The sequence below is a fragment of the Miniopterus natalensis genome, chromosome 14 (assembly GCF_054644295.1).
Source record: "Miniopterus natalensis isolate mMinNat1 chromosome 14, mMinNat1.hap1, whole genome shotgun sequence".
Classification (NCBI taxonomy): Eukaryota; Metazoa; Chordata; class Mammalia; order Chiroptera; family Miniopteridae; genus Miniopterus; species Miniopterus natalensis.
Window position 1 is genome coordinate 33,233,051 of NC_142094.1, and position 19,729 is coordinate 33,252,779.

At 37.5% G+C, this 19,729-nt stretch overlaps 1 protein-coding gene across 2 annotated transcripts in view; it reads right to left on the bottom strand.

Annotated features, from left to right (window-relative positions):
• Positions 1 to 19,729, bottom strand: part of PRKG1 (protein kinase cGMP-dependent 1) — a 949,780-nt gene that overhangs the window by 117,308 nt on the left and 812,743 nt on the right. For both annotated transcript variants that reach the window (XM_087824419.1, XM_016220747.2), the window contains exon 8: positions 6,062 to 6,127. In XM_087824419.1, coding sequence (XP_087680545.1) covers positions 6,062 to 6,127 — 66 coding nt within the window. The remainder of the gene's footprint in view (positions 1 to 6,061; positions 6,128 to 19,729) is intronic.

Below are 19,729 nucleotides of genomic sequence, written 5' to 3' on the forward strand. Positions count from 1 at the left end.
TGACCAAAGAAAACTGTGACAACATTCTATGGGGTTGTGAGTTAACAGACTAGAGCTGGGAATTATACATACACCAGAGTTAAAAATACTACTTATATATTTGCCTTTAAACCTCCAAAAGACCAGCTGTCTGAGTGGATGAGACATGGCAGGTAACCAGTAAGTTCTAGTTGGGTGGACGAAGCAAGAGACTGGACCTTTGCAATGAGCTCCCTTGTCAGTGACGTTATATATCATTTCTCTATGGACTTTAGGAGAAGGTTCTACCATTTTAAAGTATCATCCCTCTTTCCATGCCTTTAAACAACAAGCACGGTCTCTAGATACGTCCCTTTTCCAGGGGAAATGTGCTTATTTTGCAGATAGATCATGCTTGCTCAGGGCGTGCTATACTTCAACTCACATCATTAAACTGAACCAATGTAATGTTCCCCTTTCTTCTAAACTTCTGCATTTTATCTCTCCTGCTTAATAAATATTTTTTGTAAAGCACACCAATCAATAAGAGCTCCATAAAAAAAAGGTAAGTTCAAATGACTGCAACTGACACCATTCTTCATGAGGCCCGTTTGCTGTCTTGTGCTTACCCTGCCAATATCCTCACATCACCCCAGATTTCATTCTGGAAAATGAACCAAAATAAAATCCACTTAGACTGTAGGAAAGGCTGAGGCTATGAAATAGTTTAAGTTTATCACCCTATCAGATAAGCAATGTGGCTACAGGTAATGTCACAAGTGGAGTGTCTATAGTCCTATCACGGGGACACAGAATGGCAAGCTATATAAAGACAAGCACACAGGTGGCTTATGGGGCAAATACCACTGGGTGCATAGGCCTTCCTGAGACTGACTGGGTCGGTGGGGTTAAAACGGTGCCTGAAAGATTCTGTTGTATCCAGGTTTTCTTCCTACTACCCTTCTCCTCTCCCTGCTTGGCACCTGAAAATTCTAAAATCTTTTGGATTTTCACGATTATTCAGTCTTCAGGAGTATGTCATCAAAATGCAAATAACTCTTGCAGAGAATCATCTTAATCTCTAATTAGCTGTTAGCCAAATTAATACAAAGCCTGGAGTGAAGTCCTAGAGAATGCAAGAGTGAAATTAAATGCAGGGACCAAAAACAAAGACACGTGGTGTGTGCATGCGGGCATGTAGCGTCTACAGAAGAAAATAAGGGAACTTGGGGGAAAGTGTCAGAGAGGGGAAGGCGAGTAGACAGATGGCACCTGGAGGGCAGACACTGAGGTCACCTCAAGTCAGGATCTTTATGTATTTGCTTATTCAAAAGGCAGGCCGAGCACAGAGTGGAGAAAGGTCGAAACAGGACTACGGGGGCTGCACTCAATTCTTCAATACTGTTTAAGTCAGGGGTCAGCAAACTGTGGCTCACAGGCCAAATAGCCAATTGTCTGAGCATTATCTAAGATTGATTTTGATTTTTTAAATAGTGAAAATAAAAAAGTCTTAGAAGATGAATGATACTTCTTGACACATAAAAATAATATGAAATTTAAATCTCATTGTCTATCAGCAAAGCTTTACTGGAACACAGCCAATGTCATTTTATTTATGGAATGACCTTGTTTTTGCTCTACAACAGCAGAGTTGAATAGGTGCAACAAAGCTCATTTCACCCACAAAGCATAAAATATTTACTTCACAGAAGAAATTTCCTACCTCTGGTTTAAGTCGTGCAGCGATGGCTTCACACTTGCATGCCCTCCTCAGGAAGCAAAAATGCACTAAACACAACCCACTATGTTTCTCGGGCAGGTTAGTGATCATTTATCTTCCTTGAGTGTGTGCCTGGATGAGCCTCCCACCCCCTGCATCAAGTTGCTTATCAGAAACACCTATAGCACTTTCCCGGAGAGAAGATGGACAAATACTAAGTTCTGCATGTTTCCATCTCTTCTGACATTCTGACTCCAGTTTTAATACCTAGGCTCCACTTTGGGTACTGAGAAGTAGCCTTAGGTTTACCAATTCCAGTGACTTTTTTTTTCTTGGTAACCTGTTTGCTGCTCTATTTTTTAATGGATCTTGGGACCAGCAATAGACAAATGAGTTGCTTCCTAATCATTAGCCTAGTGGCTAAAATCTACTTTTTTTTTCCTTAGAATATTGTTACTTTTTTAAAATATATGGGATGGATATGCCTATTACACATGATGAAATGTAGCTCTAGGAGGTTAAAAACTTGAACCACAGTCACCCAAGCTTCCTTGATCTACAGAGATGCCTGTTTCTAAGACAGCCATTTGTAATGTCCTATAATCTGACATTTGACACTCCCTCTTAATCTCATCATTTTATGCCAAAGCACACTGCACTTCCTCTAGGCCAGACCTTGGTACCCATCCCCCAGACTCTCCCAACAACACAACTGGCTCCAAAGTGTAACTAAATATCACAAGTGTCACTGGTGAGAGGGTTAGCTATATGTGGTTTGTAAATTATTTTACTAACTCCTAGGGTCCCACAGAGGGCCTTAGGAAGCACCTGGAATAATTAGGAGGAAGAATAGGAAGACCCTTGGGTGCTCTAAAGGGCTTACCACCATGGAGCCAGAGATGTTTCTCAGTTTACTTCCCAATTAATTTTATTTAATCAATGGGTTTGGTAAAACAAAAGTTGAAATATGATAAGATATCATTTAAGCTAGACATTACCAGGGTGATGGTAAAAATAATTAACAGCCACTATGGCACAGGAATGGACCAGTCAGAATGGAAACTGGTCCTGGTGTTTGTCAAATGTCACCTTTTAGTTACTGGATCAAGGAGAGTTCTGCAAAGTCCTGGGTGGGGGAATCAGATGACCAGGGCAGCAGATGGCTGGAAGGCACACACACAGAATTCAAACCACTGTTTACCAACCAGTACGAAAATATTTCAGTTCTCATAACCAGTATGCCTACAACTTGGAGATTACACAGTGAATCTGCAACTGATCTACAAGTCTAACTTCAAACTTAATTTCCTGGGGAGAAATATGTAAGTGTTAATATTTACTAGTACCTATGTTACTGTCTTAAATAATGATCTCAAGGTCCAAAAATAAATTATTTTACTTGAACATCTAACTTCATCAACACTTTTTCATGCCAAAAGAAGAAATAAACATTCTGTAACTGAGTATGAAGCACAATGATGCACTTACTCTCACATTTATTTCTTTTCATGAATTCTGAAGCAAGAGGTGCTAAAGACATCTAGTCATTTGTACATATTCAAAAAATGTATTAATGGAAATAGATTGTTCTCTAGTATTCTTTTAAAATCTGTTTTCACAAATTTTGGAATTATTGCAGATAGTTACTAAGATAATATTAGGCTGCAAGAAACCAATTCTCAGGGAATAGTTTTTGAGGAACACATGTATCTGTTTATCATTTTCTAGTTTGTCAATGAGTATCTGAAAAAAAAAATTCTGACATGCATGATTAGTTACAGCAAATTAATTCTTTTACTCTCCCTCTGGAATGATAAGTCATGCGCTTATGTAACATGGTAACTCACTTGTAAATTTGTGAAAGAAGCTGCTCTTGTTGACTGTTCTGCCATCTGTTTGCATGGGATGAAGCCCTGGTGCTCCCTAATTGGCCATAAATTAGTACCAGCCCCAGGCTTTTGACAGGAGCCTTCAGTTACAGTTTGATGTTTTTGTTAAGCTGTGAATCCAATATTTGGTGGGAAGCCCACGCTCTCTCTTAAGAGTGTAGAGATGCACTTCATGAGTCCTAGACTCAAGCAGTCTTCTACTTATGTTTAAAGCTAGACCTCACTCAAGGTGTCCTCTCTGTATATATCCCTAAAGATAAATTTATGCTGATTGCAGAGAAACACTGCTAAATCTAAGAAATTTCTATGCCTTTTGTAAAAGGGGGAAGCAGACATTTATTGAGTGCTTACTACACATCTTATACTGCCTATGGACCTTTACATATGTTAAACTGATCTTTGAAACAATTTTATAATTTAGGTAATATTATCTTTTTTTTTTTTTTTTCAGATTGGGAAACTGACGCTTAGAATTTAAGTAACTTGCCCATACTATCATAAAATGGCGCAGTCAAGATTCAAGTACTGGGCTTTATTTGCCAAAGCCTGGGTACTCTCCACTGCATACTCTATATGACTAGGTTTGAGGAAAGAAAAATTTATGATGAGGCAAAAGTACGTGTGTGATGCTACCTGGTGCTCCTGCATCTCTCAGGACCTCAGTGAACGAAAATGAAGGAGCTGGGCTAGGTGGCCCACAAAATCTCATTCAGTTTGATTCTTTGTGATTAGGTTAATCTAGACTTGACCATTTACCATGAAACCTATCAAGTTATTAAACCTCTATGGGCTTCACCTTCCTCTTCCGTAAAACACCTTATGATCACCACCCGGATGGACAGGCTTCTCACCAGGTATTCTGCCCTTAACCTCTCCCTCTAATTTACCTTAGGCAGCACTCTCAGGCTACCAAATACAGTGTTACAGCGACAATGTTTTGCTGCATAAAACTGTCAGAGTTACCCTTATCCCAATACTCAGTGTTCTTGGTGAACCAGCCCCAATATGTCTATTAACTTATTTGTCACAATACCTCCTCCAGCTACCTTTACAGAGCCTCACTCTTGCCAGTTGAAATGGCTTGTAGTTCCCTTGTGAGCATGGCATATGCCGTTCACTCTATTTATACGGCCTCTGCTGCACTTCCAGATCCACCTAATAATACCATTTCGTTCATGAAGACTTTCCTGATTCTCCTCAGAAGGAGTCACTCCCTTTTCCAGGCTCCCATAAACGGGTACTCTGACCCTTCTCATGTCCTGCCTTGCGTGCTGATTATTTGTGCATATGCCACAACTTCTGCATGAGAAGCTAACCCCCAAACCAGGATCTGTGCTGCTCCTTTAATCTTCTCAGGCCCCTGACAACGCCTTGTATATGGTAGATCCTCAGTAAAATGCGGGCTGAATGAAAGAATGAATGAGTGGGTAACGGTTGTTTCTGGGAACCAGACAAAGCTTCTCTATTTCAGAGATATTTCTGGATAGAACTATCACTCTGCAGCTGTGCCACTGCTCTGGTTCTAAAGATCCAACTGAGAGGGGCCCCAAACGAGAGATTTGTGAATCAAGTGGGATCCCTCGTTACCCAGGCCCCCGCGCTCAACATTCAATTCCAACATTCTGGCTGGTCACATCTGCCCCCTCAGTTTCATTTCACCCTGACACTCACAGCCTAACCCAGCTCCACGAAAATGGAGATTTTACGGTTCTTCTTCTTGGATAGTCAGTTGGCTTTTCCGATAAACTTATCAGAGGCACTGCAATGAGGAAGCATCTGGTAGGCTGCTTCCAGATAGTGCATTTTAATGTATTTTAATCATGCTCTTGGCAAGTCAACTATCTGATATTTGCAGTTTAACCTACAAAGCATTAAGGTAATAAGAATACCAAGCCATAATGGAGGCAAGGAACAGGGGTAGGCATCGTGAAACAAACATCTAAGGGCCCTAAACGTATGCCTAGGGCTAGAATTGATACTTTCTCCAAAACTGTCTTCCTAAAATGCTTCTACTATAGGAGTCTGGGGAAGGAAGAAAAGACAAGATAACCAAAACATGTTCAAGCAATAGTCCATTTCCTAATAATAATATAACTTATTGTTAATATATTATTATTATTCTAAAAATTTACACAAATAGCTAGCATCGCCTGAGCGTCTCCTGACTGAAACACACTCGGACACATGGCTTTCCCTGTGTGTTCCCAATAATCCTGACAATATGGTTTATCACGTGCATTGTCCCCAGTTTACAAATGACCTAACTGAGATGAAGCTCACAGCGGTCAAGCACCATGGGGAAGATCACAAAGCTAGAAGGGCAGAGCCAGCTCCTTCTAAGAATAATAGGAAATGACAGTCCAATATAGAACTCATTTTAAAATGAAAAGGCATGAAGCAGATTTTAATGGCTCCACAAAATGATGCCTAATTCCAGGAACTAAGCAACCACCGCTAGGAGTGTGCAATATGCATAACAAAGCCGCGCACTTACTCTCTGTCGATCACCAGGCAGGTCACAGCTTCTGCGGCAATCACGTTGGCTGTTCTCACATCCTCCCTATAAAAAAAAAATAGAGAGACGCTGAAGTAAAATAGCCTTTAATGTCCAACAAAAGTGTTCATTGTGCTTCATCTGGGAAGCCTAGTAAGTTATGTATACTCTGTCCAGGTTTAAGCTTCGTTCGTCTTTCAAATTTCTCTGTCCTGAGGAACCAGCTTATCCCTGTCGGCAAGCACAGATTTTACAGTTGTGACTCAGTAGTTACAATCTTCAAACTTAAAGTTTCACTTTTACAAGTGAAACAAAATTTTATGTCATCATTCCCTGTGCTCTCTGGGGAATTAATGAATTAATTGGATGTTGATAAAGACAGTGATGAACATGGGCAGATGAAATTTTTTAACCCACCTGAAGCTATATTTCTGGAGATTGAGAGTCTAAGTCATGTGAGCATGAAGTTATCGTTATAACCTTGAGGACAACTGATCTGTTTCCATTATTTCCTTACTTTAGAGACCCCGCAACTTCTAGTGCAGTTATTCATCTATGCCGCAGCTTACGGTTCATCAGGAGCATCTGACAAAGCTAAATCACACTGAAATGTGTATTCACTGTCTCTTTAGAAGCTTCTAATTTGTCACTGTAGGGATATCTATCAACCTTTTAAACCTTTTAAAATCTGCCCTGAGATCTCTGTCTTACCCAGTGGTCAAAGGTAAATTTGGTAAATTAGATTTCACCTTTCATTTTGAGCTACTAAAAATTTAATGGTACCAATGTAATAAAAACGTAAGTTATACTTGAAAATGTACTCTCTTCCCTAGAAAGGTAAAATTTCTAAGTTCATATAATTATTGATGAATATAAGTTTGAAATACATTACAGAGATATGCACATAGGAAATAATATAGTGTTACATTGTAAAAGGCATAATTAAAACATATGTATCTAATAACAGAATATAAAAATTAGTCTTAAAAATAAAGATATTTCTAGTGGATTTTTTCAAAATACACTAAGTTCTCATATAATTCTGATTTTGTATTTTGGCCACTCTTTCATCGTTAATACATACATCATGCTGTTAACATCACTGTTGCTTTATAGTAACTATTTTGTATTTAGTATCTGGTAAGGCAAGTTTCTCCTTAACTAAAATTATTTTTCAGAAATATCTTGATGATATTCTTAAACATTCATATTTCATATAGACTTTAAAATAATGTTTTCTCTTCTAAAAAAAAATCTGCATTGGGACTCTGCTAGAGTTGTATTACTTTTATACCTTGATTTCAGACATAGGATTCTGATATTAAGTTCCATACAAGAACACGGCATGACTCTCCACTTGTTCAGATCTAGTTTTTTTGTCTTTAAATATTTCTTAGTCTTTTTCACTCGGATCCTAACATTTTAAAAACAGTATTCTTAGGTGTTTTATATCATTAGTTTCTCTTCTGAGTGGCATTCCTTTTCCATTTCTGTTTCTCACTGGTCATTACTTATGAAAAATAAAAGTATTGATTATTGTATATTTTTAACCCACCGACCATACTAAGTTCTCTTCTGATTCTAAAATTTTCATTATCGCCTCCACAGCTCCCAGTATCATCCTCCCAGGGCCTCCCTCATTCCCCACCTTCCAGCCAGACCGGCCTCCTTCCCATTCCTGAGCAGCTCGTGTCCTTAACGTGCCTTCCCCGGGCCTAGGCACTTCGTCTCCAGCTCCCTGCCTGGCTCACCCGCTTATTTATCTTCTAGGCCTCAGCCTACGCGCCCCTTCCTCAGGGATGCCTCTGAGTTCACTGGAACAGGTTCCCTGCTTATTTATTCTCGTGGCCTTACGTACCTCTTCGTCCAACCACTTATCACTGTTTATAATTTGTACATTTATTTGTTGAATGGCCCTGTGTCCCTCCAACTAAACCTCACGAGGGCAGGTTCCATGGCTGGGTCTGCTCCCCACTTACCCTAAACCCTGGCACACAGGAGGCGGCACAGGCACCGCAGTCCTGGGCCCTGGGCAGGACGGATTTCAGGCTCTGCAGTCCCACTGCCTAGGTTCCTTAAGACAATATACAAGCTGTGGGAAAGGCTCAGCTTTCCCCTCTGTAAAAACGGGGATGGTGAGAACGCCCACCCGCTGTGCTGGTGTTAAATGAGATAATCAGGGCTTGTTTATCATAATGCCTGGCACATGGAGAGCAATGTGTCCTGCTGTTTATTACTCCTAACTCTTCTTGTCACCAATACTGTCATCTTTGTCCTCATGAACACGGTCTTTTATGAAACATTCCTACCCAAGAACAAAATGTGGAATTTCTTCTTGCTCCATATAATAGACAATATATTTTCAACTCCATTTTCACTTTCTGAGTGGGAATTTTCGGTGAAGTAGACACAAGTAGAAAATATCAGTAATGCCCATCAGGTCTTCCATAAATTGTGTGAATGGCTTGTTTCTGAGGAGGCTGCTCGTGGCGGCATAAATTACTACGAATTGCTGCCAGTGTAAAGAAAAAAGAAACCTATCACAGCTTTAAAAAGTAAATTATATTAAATCTCACTTTCCCTAAAACATATTTCTATCTTGGCAATTTAGATACTGCTCACAGGCTTTCAAAGTATAATATACACAAAATAATGCTTCTTTTTAATAATATTTTCTGTGCATATATATTTTTAAAACATGATTTCATTACAAATTTTTAATATTTTAAAATTCCATCATATTGTCTGGCCTAAATTGAGTATGTATTTTTTTAAATGAATGCAATTTTCTTGCAACAAAAATATACATAGATATTTTTTAATTTAGATGGGGGGAAAAAATCAAAGATCAGAAGAGTGACATAGTAAACAGAAATTGAAAATATTTTAAAAAGGAAAATTTGTAAGTTATAGCCTATGATCAGGTTTAGTACCTAGTAAAGTGACATATCAAAACAAAAGAGGTGCATAATATTGGGGAAAACAACATATTAAACAAGAGATGATAATATTTGCCAATTAATGAGCATCTAGTATATAACAGGAACTATATTAAGTAATTCACACAAATCTCATTAGATGCATCTAACAGAAGGTGCGTATTTCATCCCAGGTTTACACAGGAGATAAACGTTAAGTAACACATCCAAAGTCAGACATAGCAAATGAGTTGCAGCCCTGGAATCTGAAAAGAGATCTGTCTGGCTCCAAAGTCCATGTTCTTTCCACAACAGACCACTGTTGATACACTAAGCTACCCAATTTATTTACACAACAGTTAATTTTAATTCAAAATAACTTCTGAGTAGTAAGTAGTCATAATGTCTCTCTGTCCATCATTATAAAAATATATTTGTTAATAAAAACAGCATTAATATGTTAATGAGTGCCCAATTGCAAAGCTAATTCAATGAAACATTTTGATTCCCAAACTATTAGAACTTCTACCTATGGCTATTTCCTAGCCCTGTTATGTTGCTTTATAATAATGCTACATAAAAATCACAAATTATTCCATGTCAAGATCATTCAATGCCTAACTCATGTGGCTATTACACTATCATTGTACCTCTATTAAGGTGCTTAATGCCATGATGCCAGTCTTTGCAGGTGTCTATAATGCCATCCCTGTGTACTCTGAGAGCTGCTCCTGTAAAAGACCATATAGTATCTTACCTAGTATTGACATATATAAATCCCTTCCTTTATGACAGCAGAAATTTGCGATGAGAAAATATTACTCATATAAGCTGACAATACCGTGATTTACCATATATGCTTATTTCCTTTGTAGGTCAAAGGACCATGTCAAGAGCAAATATCATTTGGATTTAGATATAAAATGTTGCATACTCATACACTACAGAGGTCCTAATAGCTCCATGCTGTTATTAAACTTATCTCTATTTTATGATACTAGTTTCCCACAGAACTTCTACTAAATCAGCAGGGTTTCATGTAATAAGAGATTTAGACAAAGGGAAAGAGAAGAAAAAGGGAGATAGTGTTATTTTTAAAAACTGAACTATCTTTCCATTTAAGCTTTTGGCAGATTAAGGTATTTGATAATTTCTAATAGATGAATATATGAGATTTTGAAAAAAGCACTGGCCATGAGAGAATTTTATAACTAGAGTTATAATGTATGTACAACATACTCAATTAAAAACTTTCACCAAACACATATTGCCTTTGAACACTCAGCACACTTCTTTATAGGAAATAAATATACATGTATCTATAAAACAGTCCAGGCCTAACATGCATATTGTCTTTAAAAATAAAGCTTCATATTCATGCATTTCTATTCCAGTATTAGTTGATTTTAGCATGACAGTTAATAAACATGTACTATTGCAGAAGTAGCTACTGTTTGTCAGAGTAACAGATATTTTACCAAGTTGCTATTGATTAATGAATAATTAACTGTCAAGGCTATGCAGTTTAGTATAATTCTCTTTTTAAGCATTTTGGGAGGAGTTAGAAATTCCCTTCAATGAAATCATAGAGCATGAAAGATATTCCAAAATATTTGCAAACAACAGTTTTCTGTGCACTGACTCTGATATTCTTTGAACTTCATCACTGGAATCTTCATCATCGCTGTATCCCAAAGTTGAATCACTGTCAGTATCTGAATAATCCATGGCAAGGGTTTAACATGGACTCTCCTTGTTCTGAAGGAATTCTCTTGTGTGCAATGGCTGGTAGAGAGCTCGGCAGTTGATTGATATCTCAGGGGAACACCGAGTGCACGGGCCAGAGCAGAATGTAGTTCATGCAGTGTCTGAGTCAAGGCTCTCCCTTCTCAGCTCCACAGCACCGTGACTGCCATCCACAGAGTCCTAGCATTCCCTCGGTGCCAGCCTTCTTGGAAACTGACACTACTCCAACTGCCTACGAACTTACAGCAATCCATGGGTCAGAGCCCTTCATTCGCTGCCAAATGCAACAGTTTAATGTCCACAGTGAAGTTTGGACCACATAGGACACAATAAAGCCTTTTCATCCTAAAATCAAGGGCAATCTTACTACGACAAGTAGCACTATTAAAAATTAATAGGGTATGACAAGTGTCGAAGGGCTACTTAAGTGAAATTATACTTTGAATTAACTATGAACTAGAATTGTAGAGTTTATGGCAAATCCAACTGTGCTATTTGAAAGTTTATTCTCAGAGCAGATAAGTGTTCTTGAAGAATAACTTGTATAAGGCGATTCACTAATCCTTCTATTTAGTCGTGAAGTTATTCCAACATGATTTACATCTCCCATATTCTAACAGAACACGCACACTAGATGCAAAAGGAATTAAGACATGCAAATAAATACGTGTCTTCTCACCAAGCACGGCACAGAGTAAAGCAACCAATAAACGATAGCTTATCATCATCAGCATCATCGTCACCGTCATTGTCACTTTAGGGTCCTCTAACATCCAGGAAGCCCAGGGCCCTTTTGAATACACTTTCCCTCATGAAACCTCCTTCTCTAAGTTTCTATAATAATGTCAGCCTCCCAATTCTTTTCTGACACCAACTACTCAGTTTATGTATGTTCTTGAATCCTTTCCTAGTTCACTGGAATTTAGGTGTTTCTCCAAAATTCTATTTTTGGCCCTATTTTTATTGCTCTGATTTCTCTTATTGGGGAAATCTCACATAGTCTCATGGCATCAGCTATTAGATTGATATGAATGACTTACAAGTGTTAACTTCTAACATTTACCTCTCTCCTAATGGACATCCCTGTGTGAAGTTCCACTGCAGCTTCTAATTCAAACCTAACTCACTTTCTCAATTTAGGGAAACATTTTGTATGCCATAATGAAATAACGTATCAAGAAAATCATTTTAGGTGAATAATACTATTAAAATAAATGTTACTATCTAGCCACGTGTATATTAAAGAACATGTATAAACAGAAAATACAACCTCTGCCCTTTAAAATCTTCCAATGAAGAATATAGGAGTCATGAAAAAGAAATGTATAAAAATCGATGTATTATCAAACATCTACGCCATCTCATGATTATCACAGAATTGAGTTTAGTGCAGATGTACTTTCTGGAGTCCACCTGAGGCAGTCTCTGGTTTCTCATCGGTAAGAGGGCCTCATGACAGGGCCTTAAAGAGAATGCCTCTCCGAGCAGAATGATTTTAAGTGTTATCCATAAAGTAACTCCAAAGTTTACTCTTCTTGGAGCATAGGTGAATATTTCTGTTTACGGCATCAGTTCACTTCTTGAGAGAATGCAAATCCTCTTGGATCGATGCCCATGGAGGGTCACAGTAAGTAAAAAGAGAGTAATGAATTTGGAAGAATTTGATTTTCACTTCCTTTTTCATATATTCCTGCCAGGTTGCTAGCATGATGAAATTTTTATGTGACATATAAACTTCATATTCTCTGGCATGCTTCAATGACAATAAACACAGACATTCATTAGGTCGAACCAAATAAAATTGCCTTTTTTTTTTCATGTTAAAAATGACAATTTATGGGCAATTTTATTTGGTTCGACCTAATACATGGAGTTAGTAAAAGTGACAGAGGAGAAAAAAGCAATTGCAGAAAGATATATACGCTGTTTCTTCTCTGTTGTTCACCCGTTGGGACCCTAGCTTAACAGATTTTAGAGTTATCCATATTGCTTCCATACTCCATCTATGAACGGCTCCTCTCCTGAATGTTGATGTGATTGATGGCTTTTGCGCTCTATCTAGTCATTTAAGATCATTCTCTCTATGTTCCTCATAACTGGGGTAAGAAATAACCACTGGGGAAATTCTGAATCTCAGTTTTGTTGTTGTTGCTGTTGTTGCTAGTGTACAAACGGCATTTACTCTGTGCTCTGGCTCCACATACTACACTCTTTGGCAAAGTCTTGCAAATTTAAAGAATGTCTCCCAACAGTGTCCTTTATGGAGAGAAGGCAGAGCTTATTGTTTCGGTTTACCTTTTGTTATTTTACTAGTTGTTTGGAAGTACAGATTTAAATATTATAATGCCATTTTTTTTTTTTAGGGGTCCATTTGGTCTTTATCTAAGTGATTTAGAGATATTTTAAGAGAAGAAAATTAAAAATCAAACCTGGAGTACAACTTAATAGATATTCAATTCATTTCCTAAAATCAAACACGTTTCTCTTAATTCTATTTTTCCCCTTCTGTGATTCATACCTCATAAAATAATCTGGATTAAGATAAGTCAGGTGGTTTGTTTTACTTTTCAAAGAGACTTCATGGAATTTTGTTATGTAATTGGCCAGAAGAGTTTCAATTTTAAGAGGAGATATTAATAGATACATTTTTATGGGTGTCTCTTGTGTCATAAGGACTTTAAAGAATAAAATAATGCATCGATCTTTTCCTTTTTCTTTGTTTCTTCTGCACTTCACAGAGCTGAATATCAATTCTTCAATTTCTCCTACCTTTAAAATAGAGGAACGGCAAGCGCGTTGGAATGATGGCTGGACAATGTATGAGCGAATCTCAACGACACATGTTTGAAATGAATGTTAAGTTGCATGGTCACATATTTCAAAGGTTACCTAAAGCGCCTTCAAGCCAGGGAGGGTGTTTTCTCTTGTAAGGATTTCTAGGCCACATGTCAGGAGAGTGTCTTCTGTGTCTTGTTCTATTGCCAAGTTAGCGTGAGACCTTGAGAGAATGGCACATTCCCTGTTCCATTTTTCACATGTGAAATGGTGATTCAAATCACTGCTCTATTCTCCTCTCTAATAGCTAGAACTTTACCAGCATGGACATTTTCATGAAGTCCTAATTATTAAGGTTTTTCATGCTCCTGAGACAAGTTATATTGAATCCAAACATATTTCTTTCGATAGAAAAGAATGCAATTGTGATGAATATGTAAGTGGCGTATCATGGCACAGATTTTCATATTCATATTTTGATCTGAGACCAATTAAATAAATTTTCACATAGAAATCAGACACATTCATTTCAAATAATATATTCTCATAACCAGAAATCAAGAACAAAGTAAAAAAGTCTATAAAACCATATTTTGATGATTAAAAATTAAAATTGAGATTTTAATTGAGTTTATTTAGGGAAGAGAAATATCCAGAATTTTAAACAGAGCTAAACTGTGAAAACTCTCTTTTTTTTGGTCTTGTTACTTGCTCATCAAATATTTCCTTTTTTGCATTAATTGAATAAACAAAATTTTTTAGTGATTTTAGAATTCACCGCATCCAATATGCTATAACTGCATCCAAATTGAAGATTAACTTTGAATTAAAGATGAACAGAAGAAACAAATTAGTTGGTAAAGAAAGAAAAATCATAGTTATGTGTATACAAGACCAATTTGAATAAAAATTGCTAAAGCCAAATCACTGCAAACAATATAAATGCCTACAGTTGGTGTTAGTTAGAAAAAGCAAACCTGGTATTGAACTTACTAAGTGTATCAATCAAATTTTACCAAGAATTTTGGTATGTTAGATATGCTTTGCCTGCCCAGTCCCTGTGATTTAAATTATACATAGTATAATGGCTTTAAAATATTATACAGTTTTCATACTAAATATCTGAAAGCTAATTTCTTTAATATGTAAAGTTTCTACAAGTCAATAAAAATAAAAAACTAACACCTCACTTAAAAAATAAGCAGACTATAAACAGACAGTTCATAGGCAAGAAAGAAATGGCTCATCTAACAATGAGAGAAATGCAAAGGCATGTAGAAATATAATAGAGTACAATCTTTGTAGACAATTCAGCTTTGTATAACAATTCAGCACTATTTATTAAAATTTTTTGGCAATTATTTATCCTACATACGTGCTCACACTTTTGAAAAATAACATTAAAAGAATATTACTACACCATATACAAACTTGAAAACATGTAATAACAAAGTTGAAAAATGTAAATATCCATCAATGTGGGATTAAATGAAATTTTATACAATAAATGTAAGGTAATGTTAAAATATTAAAATAATAAAAGAAAGCCTATATGTATATGATCTCCAGGATATCTTAAGTGAAAACACCATAGTGTAGAACCATGAGTGTTTGCTTTCATTTGTGTAAAATACACACAAACATACATCAAAATGTGTGGCTTGCTTTGGGATGCATTAGGAAAAGTAATTACACCCAGGGAAGAGAATGTGTGATCCAAGGTCAGGGAAGGCTTTTGAATTTTAGATTATGTACTTGAATTACCTGTTATAAAATAGGTATTTTTTAAAGTAAATATATGAAATAATAGAAATTGGCTCTTATAAGAAATTTGTAGGTAAAGAGGCTGGTGAGGTCTTTTACCCTCCTAGAAGGCCTCATCTGTGTTGACTGCATGTTTAGCTGCTCTCCACCCCTGGGCCGCCTGTCAACCCTCTGCCCAAAGCAATCCCCAGCTGGCAGGGCTAGTGCTGACACTGGGCAGGCCTATTCTGACTACATGGAAGAGAAACCAGCTTAGCAGTATCTATGGTGGAGCAAGTAACGTTTGGCACAGTATCAGCCAGTGTCAATTACAGCACTGCCTTTTGCCCCACTTTTACTGGCAGCAGTTATAAGAACCAGATGACAAACTAAGAAAGGTATTTTTTCAGAAGGGACAACTGCTCCTTATGTTAACCCCCTTCACAACTTTTAGGGTGCCACTTAGATCTTTTAAAATGTTAAGGTACCAATTGCATGTGTAAATATACAAACTTTTCATATAGATATCCAGGTATGCATCTAATAATTAATATTTTTATGTTTAATATTTGAGACTGCATTTTATTATTTCTACTAGTAATTGAGAAATAAATTTTATCTTTACAATTTTTCATAATTTAATCACATAAGGTACATTAACCACATATATTAAGTCATGGTAAATCTTTGCATTGAGAGAAAAGAGCATAGTAATTAGAAGAAGAGATTCAAGCATTACTTCATCTAGGTTCAAATACTAGATGTGCCATAACTGTGAGACCTTGAGTAAGATTACTGCTTGTCAATTTTCTTGGGGAAATAATAGTCTTTAATAGGTCCTATTTCTTAAATAATAAGCAACTAAATATGTAAAAAGCACTTAGATCAGTGTCTGACTACTAAAATCACTCAGTTAACATTATACAATAATATTATTATTTCATTATTATTATACGATGTCTAACCCCAATAAATTCTATTCACTTTTTTACCTACTGATGGACCATTATTATTTCCATGTCTCTTCTATTAATCTAGAAAGATGCTCAAGAATTAACAATCATTTCTTCACAGTAAGTTCCTCTGCTGTTAATATGAAAACATGCTTCAAAGCGCAACCAAGGATTTCAAATCACATTGACAACATGCTCTACTGTGCTGTATTCTTTAACCTGAAACCTACAGAAATGGATTAAAATGGTTTCATGCTATAATTCAGAAAAGAATGGCATTCATTTATGCATTCATTCATTCACTGATTCATTCAAGGGGTAAAGAACAAAATACTTGCCCTCCAAGATGTTACAATCTAGCAGGTAAAACATATTGGCAGTTATGATGCAGAATGCAGTGTCATCAGAGGGTGTCAGGGGTGTGAACAGTGTGGGAGAGTCACATGGAAATGCCCCGCCTGACTGTGAGATGAGTGGTGGAGGGGCAGGGACTGATGGTGGAGAGGATCACAGAAAGCTACAGGAAGAAGTAATGCCTCGGATAAGAGCTAATGTGCCTGCAGAGATTTATAAACAGAGTGAGTGAGGTGGTCATATCACCAGGAACAGCCTTTGAAAAGCATGAGACAATCTTGTGCATCAAGAACAGCAAGTAATTCAAAATAGCTGAAACCCTGGGAGCAAAAAGAAGACAGAGAAACGAGGCTGACCATCAGGGTTGGTTATATATTGGCTATACAAATATCCTTAAAAATTCAACAGATTGTTTTACCACATTAAACCTATAAAAAAAACCTAGATGAAAAGACAGGATGAGCAGGACGAAAGCATGGAAATGTGCTCCCAGTTGTGTAGGATTCTTTATTTTCTTTTCTTTTTTGCTGTTAGAGACTAAAGTGAATTGCTAGGAAAAAGCATGAAATCCTTCCTGGATAATTGCAAGAAGAAATGTATTTACATGAAGTTAGTGGTGGTGACCTTAGTACCAAGAAGTCTTCCCTGATTCATGCCACCCCATTGCTCTCATGATTCCCTCTACTCAATCCACCCATATTTCAATTTGCATGACCACCAACACCAAATATGTTGAAATTCTACTCTACTGTATCATAGATCATTAAAGACTACTTATGGCCTTAGATTTCTCATCCATAAAATGTGTTTCTAGGCAGAGGGCAGGGAAAAAAGTGCAGAAAACCCAAACAATTACAATAAAATGTAATTATAATTAAAATTAAATGTGCAATGATATGGTCAAAACACAGGGGAGCAGCTGGTGCCACCTTGATGGGAACACTTCAGGCACAGCCTTCCTGGAAGAACTTACGGTTGGTTGGAGTCTTAAAGGATAGAGTTAGCCAGGTAAGGGAAGAGGTGGGATACAGTGCAGTGGTGCAGGAAGTGGTTATGCATATTAAGCAAGGAAAGCAGACAGTTGAAAAACAGTAGATAAACTACAAACATTTCTGTGTCTTTAAAGCACTAGAGTAAAAGTCAGGGAGTAGTGTAATTATCAGCCGAGAAAGGAGGGCAGGAGTCAGACGGCAGAAGGACCTAGAGAGAGGTCCAAACTACTTAACAGAAGATATAAACGGTGCACTCTCAGGTGACACTGCTCAAGTGTCTCCAGGAAACTTTTCAGCCTGGAGGCATTTCACCTTGATCCTCAAGAACAAGCTATTTATATCTAGAGAAAGCCTAAAATTAGATAGGATTAAAACATTCCCATAGACATACACAAGATCATCTGTCAGCAACTAACTTCCTGAATTATATTTCACATCTCTTAGTGTCAAAGCAACAGAATGGCTACAACACTAATAAGCACCATCTTTGCTAAGAGGTTTTAATAAGAATAGAAAAACCTCACTATATATACTATGTTTTGTTATTTACAAATCCTATAATCCTGGTAAGACTGTCAGCAAGAGCTGTCATTACACTGCCAAGGGAGAAAAATTGCTATAACAAAGTGTTAGTACAACAGCTGATATTTTTGCACATTTACTGTGGTGCTACGCACTGTGCCATGTGCTCTACATAACTATCTAAAGAAGAATTTGAGATTGCTTCTCCAAAATATTTTCCCTACCAACTTATTTCCTTCTTCCATCTGCAATTTCCTATATTGTATGATCAGAAGAGTATGGGCATTGGAGTTCAACATACTCAGTTACGGACCCTACTAGTTATACACCTTTAGACAAGTTACTTAACCTCGTTGAACCTGAGTCTGCTCATCAGTAAAAACAGGACTATACTATCTACACTGCAGGAGGATAAAGATTCCATGAGATTATCTAAAGGAAGACCTCTGGCACAAGTTCAGCACTTATAGGCATTTGTGAACATTTCCTGGCGGAGCTGGTTCAGGTACTGTTTCAGTCCAGTGAAACACAGGCGCATTTGGGCATCTGGTTTTGTTTGGCAATTCAACGTTCACAAGTGTCAGGCCACCCGGCACGTGCAGCTCTGCACAAATCAGTCACACAAAGGGGCAACATTACAGCTAGGGTGGGTTGACTGTTGCGGGGTGGTACCAGCAATGTGGTAAATCATGCTTTTTTTGAGAAATCAGTCGATATTTTATGAGCTCTTTGCACTTTTGCTGGAAAGCACAATTCCAAACTACAGCCCAGCTCTACAAGGCATCCTGCATCTCCCAGAACAGATGTGGATCTGGTTTTACCCCCCTTTATCTGCTCCCTGCCCCCACATATACCATGGCCTTTTGCCTCAGTGTCTCAATATGCACTGCCTAGGGTATCGATCTTTCTTCCTTTCTCCTTTCATATTTCTAAAAAGAAAATAAGCAAAGAGAAACAAAAACAAAAAAACATGTGAAATGGGCAAATCCTCAACAGATTACAGAAACAGAGTTCTGCTGCCGAGGCAGCCTGGACCCAAAGTCAGCCCCTCTAAAGGCTTTTTAGCGCCACCTTTGAGATAAACACGTGGGGCCTCATTACCTTGGTTTTTGCTCCCAAGGAGCATGGCAAAGGTCTTAAGACATGTGAAGTGGTGGGTACAAGGCGGGAGCCAAGACAAGGAAATACCATCCGAAACCAAGTAAGCTCTTTGGCACTACTGTACGTGGCCCATTTAGGGGAGTTATATTATTATTCTTATTTTAAAGTCTTTTTTTAAAATAAAACCTTTTATATCTAAATAAATGGTAGATGTGTTCATTAACTTCCTTTCTCCAGATGGTCAAGAGGTTAAAGTATATATTTTCCTGACCAAAAAAATAAACTTGAAAAAATAAGCTGGTTCGTCCCCTTTATCTGGCTTGATAGAACATTTTTAGAAACTGCAGCTGCCCTAATAGGAAAATGGTTGGGGGAAGGGGGAAATAATGTGATTTCCCGAATCTGCCTACTGCATCTTTGGCTGAAGTTCTTGGTGATGTTCCTAGCCACCACGCCTCTTGGGCTTTGATGACTTTCTGATGATAAGGTTGTACCACTTACTAATAATATTATTCTTCCTCCTCAAAATGAATACAAAATTTCACTTTAGACATTTAGTACCAT